The sequence below is a fragment of the Aquarana catesbeiana genome, linkage group LG05 (genome assembly GCF_042186555.1).
Source record: "Aquarana catesbeiana isolate 2022-GZ linkage group LG05, ASM4218655v1, whole genome shotgun sequence".
NCBI lineage: Eukaryota > Metazoa > Chordata > Amphibia > Anura > Ranidae > Aquarana > Aquarana catesbeiana.
Window position 1 is genome coordinate 128,080,177 of NC_133328.1, and position 12,643 is coordinate 128,092,819.

The 12,643-nt window shown below is 40.9% G+C and overlaps 2 protein-coding genes across 6 annotated transcripts in view; one reads left to right on the forward strand and one right to left on the reverse strand.

The window, feature by feature from the left end:
* Nucleotides 1–5,404, forward strand: part of WIPF3 (WAS/WASL interacting protein family member 3) — a 125,647-nt gene extending 120,243 nt beyond the window's left edge. For all 4 annotated transcript variants that reach the window (XM_073630171.1, XM_073630172.1, XM_073630173.1 and 1 more), the window contains exon 8: nucleotides 1,590–5,404. In XM_073630171.1, the coding sequence (XP_073486272.1) occupies nucleotides 1,590–1,630 (41 nt within the window). In that variant the 3' untranslated portion in view covers nucleotides 1,631–5,404. The remainder of the gene's footprint in view (nucleotides 1–1,589) is intronic.
* Nucleotides 5,405–5,780: 376 nt separating this feature from the next.
* Nucleotides 5,781–12,643, reverse strand: part of SCRN1 (secernin 1) — a 53,711-nt gene continuing 46,848 nt past the window's right edge. For both annotated transcript variants that reach the window (XM_073630177.1, XM_073630176.1), the window contains exons 8-9: nucleotides 11,014–11,173; nucleotides 5,781–6,343 (exon numbers count right to left, since the gene is read on the reverse strand). In XM_073630177.1, the coding sequence (XP_073486278.1) occupies nucleotides 11,015–11,173 (159 nt within the window). In that variant the 3' untranslated portion in view covers nucleotides 5,781–6,343; nucleotide 11,014. The remainder of the gene's footprint in view (nucleotides 6,344–11,013; nucleotides 11,174–12,643) is intronic.

A 12,643-nucleotide genomic window follows, 5' to 3' on the forward strand; every position in this document is an offset into this window, starting at 1 on the left:
CTTATAAATCTAATATCAAGTAATGTACACTTGGTATTTCTTTTACTGAAAGTGTGCTGTAGCAGTAACTGATCAGATCTGAACTTACTCTGCTGAAGTCAGACAAGCACAACATGGATTGTGATTTGTTGCTGAAGGATTCTGCACTTAAAGTGGTTTTAAACCCTTACATATACCCACTGAAATGACTGGCCTCAGGTGATAGACAGAGATGAAACAACTCCTCCTACATAAGTTGTACCTGTTTATCTGCAGCACTTTCTTCTCTACAGCCCTCTAAAGCAGTGGTTTTTAACCCTTTTCTCAAGTACCCCCAACAGGGCACGTTTGCAGGTTTTCCTTTATCTTGCACTGATGCTTTAAATCAGAGTCAATGGCTTGGTGTTTTGGACAGCTATTTTATCTAAGAGGAATTCCCAAAACATGGCCTGTTGGAGTTCTTGACAGAGTTGAGAACCACTGCTCTAAAGCACACATTTTACACAGCATTTCTCAGCTCTAGAAGGCAATGGGTGGGGATACCACACTACAAAGCATAAAGCACGGAGCTAAATGTAATCCAAGACCTGAGTGGACACGCCTCACTATACACAGTCTCATAGGGAAACGTGCACAGCTGAGGCAGTCAATCATCTTCTTTGTGCTTGGGGGGCCTCCCCCCCATATTCTGTGGTGTTGGCATAGACTATCAGAAGTGACTCATGCAAAAAGCAGAGGGAGAAGCGGGCAGATAGGAACCACAACTGTGCTTTGGATTGAAGCTAGTACACACTATAGAGGGATATGCTTTTTTCACTCTTTATTTCAGAGGCTTACAGGCACAATAAGAGCCCTTTCACACTGGGGCGGTTTGCAGGCGATATTGCGCTAATAATAGCGCCTGCAAACCGACCCAAAACAGCCGCTGCTTTCATTCCAGTGTGAAAGCCCCGAGGGCTTTCACACTGGAGCGATGCGCTGGCAGGACGGTAAAAAAAAGTCCTGCCAGCAGCATCTTCGGAGCGGTGAAGGAGCGGAGTGTATACCGCTCCTTTACTGCTCCTGCCCATTGAAATCAATGGGACGGCGCGGCTATACCGCCGGCAAAGCGCCTCTGCAGAGGTGCTTTGCGGTGGTTTTAACCCTTTCTCGGTCGCTAACAGGGGGGTAAAACCGCCCCCGCTAGCGGCCGCATACCGACAGTAAAGCGCCGCTTACAATAGCGGCGCTTTACCGCCGACAACGCCCCCGCCCCAGTGTGAAAGGACCCTAGAGCTGAACTTCAGGGAAAAAAACCTCGCTGACTTAGATGGAGAGTGTAGATCAAGAAAACCAGAAAATAGTCGAAGTCATTATGAGTATATTGTTCCAGGCTAGTTACTCAAGATATTGAATAATGACAATTGGCACACCGGTCAGCAACTAACATTCTCAGAAAAAGAGTTCAGCAATAGCAGCCTTCATGTCTTCTTGACAAGTTTACCCCAAGTGATGGACTACATCAAAGGAATGCATTGTTTTAATCTTGTATCTTCCAAACATATCTTCCCTAATCCTTTATCTTCCATAATATTGTATCATTTATCATCTTGTTTCTTTCATGTTGCCAGGGCCCTCCGTCCCACCACCCCAAAGACCTCAGGTAAGATGAGGCCATCCTCGCTTCAATGACTGAAGAACAAAAAGGGAAAATGTCTGGAGAAAGAAGAGTCTTCAGCGCCAGGGACTTGTTTGGATACACCGAATTGTGTACTTGTGATCAGTGTGTAATTATGAATTGATGTCTAAAAAGATATGTACATGAACTATGAATAAATTTACATTAGCCATGTAGAAAGGACTGTAATTAGAATTTTAGCAGAGCTTGTGTAAATGCTGGAGTAAAATTGTATGTACCAATAACGGGAAATGAAGCACTAATTTAAATATGACACTGTATGTGATACATCAATGCAATGTGGTGCTGCCTATAGAACTGTATGATTGTTACAGTTAATGAGTGAAGAACCACTGATCATAATCTCTAATATTTAACTAAAAGTGGTAACCTGGACACGCACTTTTCAATCTGATTTTAAAATCTCCTTCAGATTTACCAACAAATGCAGTGTGAGGGCCTGCCTAAAATATCCAAATTATATCCATCCTGGTAGGCCTTTGTACTAGATGTTGGCGAATATAAAGGAGGTTGTACAATCATATTGTAAAGAGTATGAATAGTTGTAAAGGAGGTATATCACTGACAACAACCTTCCCATGTTTTTTTATTAACACTTCTGTGGAACTTGCTGCAACTTTTATCCCAGCTGATGAGTGTTAATGACTGTAATGAGGGGTTGCTGGCTCACTTCCTTTTCAGTGTAGAAAAAAAATCTGAAATACTAAACAGTCACAGAGATTTTCTGACATTTGACCAGTTATCATAGGCAGTGATGCACACAATGCTTTAAAGCAGAGGTGTCCAACCCACGGCCCCACAGAGTTTTACATGCCAAGGCCCATCTGGAGGGACACGGGATGCTGTGCAAGCACAGCAGCTACTGAGGCCGACATTGATAATGCACGTCTGTAGGGAAGCTGGGAATGTCATGCAAACATAGTAGCTGCGGCAAACATTGACAAGCCAGGCAAATGCACTCCTGGAGGGGTGCCATGGGCTGCCATGTTTGCAACAGCACTGACAGCAGGGAATGCAGGGGCGCCAGTTAAGTAAATGCTGCATGGACAGATATAGCAGGGTGCTGGGGTGAGCTGTGCCCCCCTAGATTTTAATTGCACTCCCACTTCCCCACACAGCACATACATAGGCTACATTCACACTGGCAATTAGGGCCGGTGTGAATTGTAGTGGCAGTTCCTCCTGCGGCTCTCAGCAGGTAGGTGCGGTTGCTGGCTCTGTTCACTATAATAAGAATTTGTCCACTTTGTCTGCATCCAGTAGGGATCACCACAGGTGATTGCTGGCTGTGTGGAGAGCCGCGAATAGGTGCAGCTTCTAGGCCGTTCACTATGACAGGTCGGCGGCAGACGCACCTGATCGCAGCTCTCTACGCAGCCAGCAATTACCTGCGATGATCGTTACTGGATACAGTGAGCCGCAGGAGGAACTGCTCATGAGCCATCCTTATTCTTAGTGTATTTTATGTGCAGCCCAAGGTAATTTCTCTTTGCAATGTGGCCCAGGAAGGTCAACAGGTTGGACACCCCTTCTTTAAAAAGACAATGTGATAATGTCTGGAAAGGGCATCACCCGACCTCTTATACATACCTTACCAGTGATCCCTTGCTTCTGTTCTGCAGCCAGAAAGAATACCAGATACTTCCAGGTATGGCAGAGCATGACATGCTTACCTGTGACAGTGCTCAGGCCCAGCAATTAGCTGCTAGGCCCAAACTCTGTCACATGACATCGCCTCTTTCCCACGTTATAGACATGCCTATTTTAGCATTGGCTGCGGAAGAGCAAGAGATACTGTCACTTTGTCCTAGATGGGTCTATTTAAAAGCAGCCATGCTCAACCCAATATTTTCAAGCAAACTTGTCACACCATTAAATGTATAGAACACAAACCAGAAGATGCCAACCCACACATTTAATTCTTTGCAAAATTTCTACTATGTGCATATAGAGATCCCTAACCGGGGAGGAATTGTCTGCATTTATTAAATATACTTCAAAGTCAATGCTCCAAACTTGTGAGGACACAAAATAGTTCTGTCAGCATTGATCTTTTTTAGTCAAACATCGGATGTTCTGTCCTTGAAAGATCTAGTTTGGTTTTGGACTGGCAGTGGTGTCATAATCACCTTGTTGTATTCGCTTAAACAAGACAAATAGGAACATTTTGTAAAATGACATGCTGAAATGGTCATGGATGGAAGAGACTAACTCGCTGAGATCCATGAATATCATTTTAAAAAAAAAAAAAAAAATCTCAGTACTAGAACCCACAGTTATCCCTAAACTGTGCAGTTTATTAACGAGCATCCACCCTAAACTGTCTAGCATATTACCCTTTAAGGATGGTCTTGTGCCACTGACTTTGACGAGGCTTTAGGATGCAGATTTTTACGATATACTGTAACACAATTACAGAGCTGTGAGTTTCCCTGGACAACTATTCTGAATATTCCGGACACTTTAGCTCACAGAAAGTCAGTCTGGACTGCAAAATGTAATTTATTTATTCTGGATGGCACACCAAGGCACTTTGCCAACCTGCATGCATGTGAAAAGTGCTACTAAACCTTTTTTTAGCATTAGGCAGCTCATTCAAATTTGGGCTCTCTTAACATTGAAGTCAAGCAAGGGAGAAATACAGAGAGTGACTCAGAATTCAGCTTATCACTGTGTGTCTTTTCTTTTAACTGTCTAGTCACAGGCTAGGGGCTGGTCCATGACAGCTTGGGCTCAGAGGAAGTAGGTTGAAAGGCTCCTTTCTTCCATGTTTCATGTTTCACCCATATTTGTGTAACATGAAACATGGTCACAGTTTGCAGGTCCCCTTCTTACTGAATCAGAGGGTTCTTCTTACCACAGGCGCCTGTCATTTTTTGGGATTTGGCATAATTCACAGAGATCTGTGAATGGAGGGAATACAAATCACATCTGCCACCATGTAGTGATGTCACTACATTTGTCATCTATTGATATTTTCTCAAGCCCCATAACCGAAGGTCTGTACTGATATACAGAACTGTAGCTGGTGGAGATGTCTATGCATTGCAACCCTTAATCCTCTGATCATAGTAGTAATGCTTTGCAGGCTCCAATGCAAAAAAAAAAAAAAAAAAATGAATAAAAGCACACTTTTTTTTCTATCAATGTAGGTGCATTTAGTAATCTTAGAGAAGGTGGACTATCCCTTGAATGATGCTGGCTGTCATTCAATTTGGTAAACTAGTGAAAAGGAAGTACTGTGGAGGGAGGTTCCAAATTGAAGTTATGCCCCAAAAGCGGCTTTTTATTGCATTTTATTTTTCAATGGACTATTCATTTTTTTCATAATTTTTTGACCGGAATTCTGCTATATATAACCTTTTCTTTATATTGTAGGCAGCAGTTCCCTTAGCAGATATTTTCAGTCTTTGTGAAATTATTTTTTTTAGATATCCATGGTCAATATAAAATAGTAAAAGTGCTGCTTTGTGAATTTTAAAACCATGAAATGTTTCTCCTATGTTCATAACTACAGATGTACGTAATATAAATAGCATGAAAGAATTGGTTGAAGGACAACATTTGAATGAATCATCTTGGATAATGCATTTAATGAATTTGCATTGCAAGTATCCAGTTATCCTGTGCCTTATCTGTGCTTCTTGTAAAGTGTTATGAGCTATTTAAATGGCCGTTGTTAAATATGATCTACAAATAATATATGTCTTATTTACACTCTACAGTAAATAACTCTCTTTGACTGTTTGATTCGTTTATTTGTCATTGTGATACTACTGGTCCTTTACAATAATGGGAATGATGGCCAACATTTATTTCCACGATAGAGAGCTCCAGGTTTTGGCATTCCAGACCAGGTATCTGCTATGCAGCTTGCTAGTTTAAAAACTATATACACTACAATTACATACATTATATATACACATTAGCAGGCTGTGTGTTATGTAGTGATGACCTGACTGCAGCATTTTTTTTTTGTTTTTTATTTTGCATGCCAAGTCAGAAAGCCCAAGAGTTCCGTTTGCCATTTTCCCCCAGACTGCTGACCAAGGAAGAGTGGTATGATTTCCTAGTATCCATAGAAATTAGGATTACCCAAGAGACAAATGAAGGATCAGCAGCCTTTGGTTCAATGGAATGTGTTTATTTTAAACATGGCATTTACAAATTTTAGAAAACAATCTAATGTGAAATGCCTTTAGTTGCAAACATATTGGTTCACAGATCTCAAATCTGAATTCATGTTCTTATAATTAATTTCCTCATGTCAAATGTATGAGCAAAAAGATTTTCAAATCACTGATTTATATTCTAATAATGCCTCTAATTGATTTCAACATTCTGCAAGCTTCTACTGAAATAACCTCTGATTCTTTTACCTCTATTGATTCTTTCATCTCTACATGGTTTGGACTAGCCTTCAATGAAATTACTTTTAATAGAATATCTATGTCAGGTTTGACCTTTTTAGATGACCCGTTGTTGGTTAGACACATAGTGAGCTCTGTTAATCTACATGCACTGAGCATTGGAGGCTGATTCTGTTCCCTGTACAAACACACAATACCACAGTGACACAGCTACACAGGGGACAGCAGAGTCATCCACATGGCCATGTAGAAGAAGATTCCTTAACACGTCATGTGCTCTTCTGTCTGCCTTGAAGCGGGATTCTGTCAGTGATATCTAATAGAAATAAATAAGAAGAGAATATAAGTTCATCTTTCCAATGGTTAACAAAGAAAAGATTGATGTATCACTGTGCTAATACAGTTCACTGTATACTAGTGTTTCTCAACCTTTTTTTTTGGTCAAGGCACCCTTTAAAATGATGGACAGTCTCGAGGCACGCCATTCGAAAATGTAAAAAATGATTCTAAATCGATTTACACAATGCAGAAACACCCACACACTGGTAGTGACTCTTCTCCCTAAGTTTTATTCCATCACTGAGCTAATGAAACCCTAGTGCTGAAGGAGGGGGGCAGGGGAGGATCAACAAGGATGCTATGCAGGTGCCCAACGTTCTCCTTATCCACTGGTAATGTCATTGGTTGTAATCATGCAGGCGGCTAGAATGTAATCGTAATCTGGAAAAAACATCCACCTGCTGACTTGTATTTAATTTTTTTGACAATTTTTAGGCATTTTGCCAAGGCACCCCTGAAGGAACCTCAAGGCACCCGGTTTGAAAAAGGCTGCTGTATACTATAAAGATATAGGTTTCATTTCCACTATAGATTCCATATTATAAATGCCGTACATGCTTATAAACATACCAGTTTCTAACTCAGTTTGAAAAAGTGAATAAGGTAAAAAGGTCATGGAAGATAGAAAGGTAAGTAAATATAACTCAGTAACCAAGTGCCCATAAAATATAAGTAAAAAATGTTATAAACTTTGTACAGTCTAACAGATATATTTGCATATCACTTTGCTCATCTTTAGGAGTTATTTTATGGGATAAATGAACAGGAGGTCAGTTGAACAGAAACATTTTCCCACAGAATACTACAATGTCAACTGGGATGAGGTCCTCAAGCTTTTACATATGTCCTTTAGCAGTAATAGACTATTTACAGTGTTAGCATTAAATCAATGCAGAAAGTTTAGAGAGTTTAAGTGATACCCTTTATTGGCTAACCTAAGGTAATAAAGATGCAAGCTTTTGGATGTCTTATAAAGCCTGAAGAAGGGATCTAGGACATCCCAAGAGCCTGGCACCTTTAACCCCTTCAGGCCGACCGTACGCATATATGTAGCCCCATTGGACTGGGATTTTTTTCGTGGGGCTGCATATTTGCATATCTCTCTTTGTGCGGTATACTCCCAGCATAAAGACCAGGGTCTCACTGAAAGCCCCGGGTCCCGTTAACACAATTGGGACCCAGATAGCCTCTGATTGGCTATAACAGTGATCAGTCACTGTGAAACCTGCCCCATGTCTTCTGTCTCTGTGAATGGATGAGACAGATACATTGTATCTTTCTCTGTTCTTGAAGAGATAGAAAAAAAGTGTGTAGGAAAAAAAATTATAATGCTAATTAAAAAAATTAAACAAAAAAACTAGATCAAGGTTTGATCTAGGTCAGCCACAGGGTTAGTGTTTAGGTCAAGGTCAGGGTCAGTATTTTTCGGACAGGATTTTTTTTTTTCTTAAATTAGTATTAATGTCAGTTAGTGTCAGTGTCGCTGTGTTTTAGGTAGGATAAAAAAAAGCAAAATGTGCACTATTGTTTCTGGGCTGTACTACGGGTACAAACAACAACCAACATACACATATGTGGTATTGCTGCAATTGTCAGGAGCAGAAGAATTTATTTTGGGTTGTACTTTGGTGGTAGGTTATGGCAGTAACAATAAATATACCATTACATTTAAAACATATATATATATTTTTTTTTCTTACTGTTTTGGGCCAGTTTTTCTTAGATAATTAAAAAAATTAAGGGCATATCTATTATCATTTACCACCAAATGAAAGCCCAATTTTTGCTTAAAAAAAACAAAGTATAATCCACCTGGATGCACAAAGTAATTGTGATGATCTGTACGGTTTTACTAACACATGTCAAAGTTGCAAAATTGGGCTTAGACATTAAGATTTGTTTTACCCTTAGGTACAAAAGGGTTAATAAATTAGGTAAGTCAATAAAGGACAACACCTAAAGCTTTAGCAAATTTTGCTTTTTATCTTGTACCTACAGGCAAGCTTAAAATAAGGCTCACCTGTAGGTACAGTAAATATCTATTAAATGTCTACCGTTCAGAAGATATTTACATGTGTAATAGCAGGTGACATCATCAGCGCATGCGCATTGCGCTCCTAATGAATGGCACGCCATCCATTGTGAGAGCTGTGCCGTAGTAGTGACGTCATCTCCATTCAAACGCCCAGAGCCCACAAATCCGGAAGGAAGACTGGGTGATGATGGATTCCCTGTTAGCGGTGACAGTGCACCGCTGCAGGTATCTGTTTTTTTTTTTGTTTGGCTGGGTGCAAGTCTGTGATAATGTGCTAGTATGCGGTACATTCTTGCACTATATGACATGAGTCTGCGGGGGGGGGGGGGGGGCAGTTTTTGTTTTTTGTTAATGCCGTTTACTACTGATTTTGAGGAGAACTTTCATCTCTTCCGTTGAAAAATGTTTGTTTCCCTTCACCATTATTGAGGATTGCCGGAGTAATCCTTATTCAACATTCTTACATGCCCAGCAAATCCCACATTGTTCTATTGCAATCTGCTGATCTGTTGCTGCACACCCAGTCCTGCGCCGCCATCTTTGTTTCATCATCGGGAACCAGCTGGCTTTTCTTGTTCTTGCAGCTGGCAGGGCCGGTGCTACCACTAGAAAAACTAGGCAGCTGCCTAGGGCGCCCGGCCACTGGTGTTCTTACTCTCTTCTCTCTGCAGCAAGCAACTAAGTCTCAGCATCAGCAGGCAGCCGCCGCTCAGTTTGCACATAGTGTCATAGAGGCGAATAAATAGAAGCAAGCAAACATTCATGGATGGGCACTGGTAGGCTGTATTTGATGGGCACTGGTAGGCTGCAATTGATGGGCGCTGGTGAGGCTGCATTGATGGGCGCTGGTGAGGCTGCATTGATGGGCGCTGGTGAGGCTGCATTGATGGGCGCTGGTGAGGCTGCATTGATGGGCACTTCATTAAAAAGGTGGGGTATACATGGGCAGGGAAAAGAGGGTGGAGCCGGGGGGGGTGGCAAAATTAGGTTTTGCCTAGGATGTCAAATCCTTGCACCAGCCCTGGCAGCTGGCCCCCTAATCATGCAACGTAGGATCCATCTTTCATGCTGCATAGAAGCTGATGCCTTCTGGGATATGTGATATGGTTATCCCAGGAAGCTGGCGGAGGTTTCAGGACCATCAAGCTCACCTAGGTGGGAACTGAAGAAGAGGGGAGGTGGAATGTAAATAAAGAAAAGGGAGTAAAATAAATGCAAAAAAATGAATAAAAAGGTCGCCTGGGGAGGGGTGGAGGGGAAGGATTAGAACAGGGCATAATGTATTTTTTGCTGAAAGGTCCACTTTAAAAGCCAAACTTTCTATAACTTTCTATATTTTCAAATACTATTTAAGAGAATATAAAGTGGAATAAAAGAACTGCACCCTCGCCCACCTTGCTTAGAATATTGGTTCCACTCGTATGCCAGTAATGGTCAGATTTCCTTGTGAAGAGCCAAGCTCCGTCCTTTCCCACCTCAAACACCTTGTTATTGGCAACTGAAGATGCCCATGACAGGTAAAAATGTGTTCAGTGATAATAGAGGTCTTATTCTATGTCAACTAAAATCTTGTCACATAGCCTACTCTGAGTGTGACCTATATACAGAATATTACAAAGGTTATATGTGGTAAGATTTTAATGCTTGATTGCTGCAAACAAAACTGAGTTGGTAAAATACATGAAAACCAAGTAGAACACATTTGTAGTTTGTACTTTCACTACATAGGGCACCTGATGTACGTAGAGAGCAGGTCTTTAGTCTACTCTACTGGGAGTAATAGTTGGCCTGAACAAAGAATCTGAAGAGACTGAGCAGGTCCTTTTTCTTTTATGCAGGGTAACCTCCTAACTCAGCCTGTCACTTAGTCCCACTCAATTTAAACCAGAACTAAAGTCTGCAATAATTACCTCTGTTTTAATGGTCCAACACCCACAAGGGTCCCTTGCCGTCATCAGCATCCTCTCCCCAGCTTCTTCCAGGAGCTGGTCTTCGGCTTCAGCGCATGCACAGAAATGCAGTCATCTTGACACACAGACACTGTGCCAGAGTGTAAGCTGAACTGCATATATGCAGCTAAGCGTATATTCTACAGATGATAACAAACGGGTGGGTAGGTGTATTTTATTGCAGAAGAGACATTGCATGTTCAACCTGTTCCACCAAGTTCAACCTGAGCAATCACCATGTACAGTATATGAATTAACTGTCACACAGAATCTGCTTGCTTTGTGTTTTAGGGGACAAGTAGCAACTAGTGACTCTTAGGAAAAATGCTGCCTGCAACAGGTTCTAGTCAATTTTAAGCCCCGTACACATGGGCAGAACACTCCGATCAGCGCTCTCTGCCACTGGCTCAGAGCGCTGATCGGGAGTCTGACGGCTGATGGTTTTTCAGTATGCGCGGCTTTTGTTGGACAGACCGACATACACATGGGCAGAATGTCGGCCGGTATTTTTTGTACCGGCAAATGTCTCCCGACATTCTGTGTGTACAGGGCTTAAGTCTCCATAAAATATCTACATTGCTGTTAACAGCCTTAGTAAAACAGACTGGCAAGGAGTAAATAATGAAACAGTGTGTCATCAACACCCCATGAAATGTAGTTTACCTCATTTGTAGAATTTGATCTCTGTGTCAACGCAGTCATAGAAAAGATCTACTACTTCTGCAGGGTCTATTGGATTTGAACTATTGAGCATGTCTTCCATGGCATCTATACCTTGTTTCTCCAGATCTAGCATGGTGCACAGAAGTTTATCTCCTGCTTCCTACACAAACACAATGAAAACGGCAACATTTGATTTTAATGATTATATCAAATTGCCCCTCATGCCCAACAGCAGGTCCAGCAAGATGCCTCCAAATACATTTTTTTTCCTGTCAAAATCATCCTCATAGAGTCATAGTGGCCAAACATGAATCAATATGATCATTTTTTATCAATTATTCAATAAAACTAAACTGATAAAATTGAATCAAAAAACAGAAACCCTCAATTTGTTAAAATTAGAGAGCTCTGGATTGATTTTGATGCCAAGTCAATTAGTCCTGGCAGGACTATTCTATTTGATGTATTTATTTATTATTTATTGATCACTTCTGGCTGATTGAACAAATATATGCATGTCTCATTAAGCCAATTATATGGATTTGATTGTTTTAATAGATTGTTAAAGTTTATGACTAATAGATTATATTTCCCATCAATATTTTCAGTGTGAAACAATACTTTGTGTTGCATTATTTGATATTTTAATCAATGATAAATTTCTTGTTTGTGATCACCTGTACCTAAATTGATCACAAATGTTTGGCCACCATTAGAGGTTGGATCTTCTTGCACATCTGTGTATCAGACACTCTGACTCATTCATGGCAAAGAAAAACTCTATATGAGGATATAAAGATTTCTATATGAAGGTTAGATTAGTGTAATAATGTGCATACTATATGTATAACAAACCCTTTATTACACTGCAGGGGCAATAAAGTAGCAGAATTCACAGATGACAATTAGAGCCCATTCACACCATATGCAATCGGCTGAACTGGGCAGTTTTGCCAAACGTATTACCAATGCATAGACAGGGCAATTTGCCCCGAGTCCTATGAGTACATTTCACACCACTAGAAGGGTAGGACATGCTGCATTTTTGGCCAGCTTGTTGCAACACACTGCACTGCATTGCAAAGTGTTGTATCTCATAAAATAAATTACATGTCATTTTGGGACATTCCAAAAAAGAAAAAAAAAAAAAAAAGGGAAACATGTGAAGAGTTCTTACAGCGCACTGCACAGGTCTCTTCATGGCAGATGCCAGCGACTGTGGTATAGCGTGGCAACTGCTATGACCAGGCCCTTAAACTTCTAGTCTTTGAAGAATCTGACAAGTACCATGTATAGCTATGACTGATTTCCCTGAGTTCTGTGAGATGCAAAACATACAGTTATCCTGAAAGAACATCACATCACAGAAAACTGGCTTATGCCCGCTCCCGATGACATCCGGGGAGACGAAATGTGCTGGGAGGGAGGGAGGGAAGGTACTCTGACATCAGCATGTACTTGAGGGGCGGTCAAACGCACTCACGCAGCTCAGGAAGTATAATGGTGAAGTGCCAAATACATTCAAATATTGAAATTTTTCTAGTGCTGGTATAAACATTTTTCTTGTGAGCACAAATGGATTGGTTTTATGTATGATGGTTTTAATAAAGATATGTTTTTACACTATAAG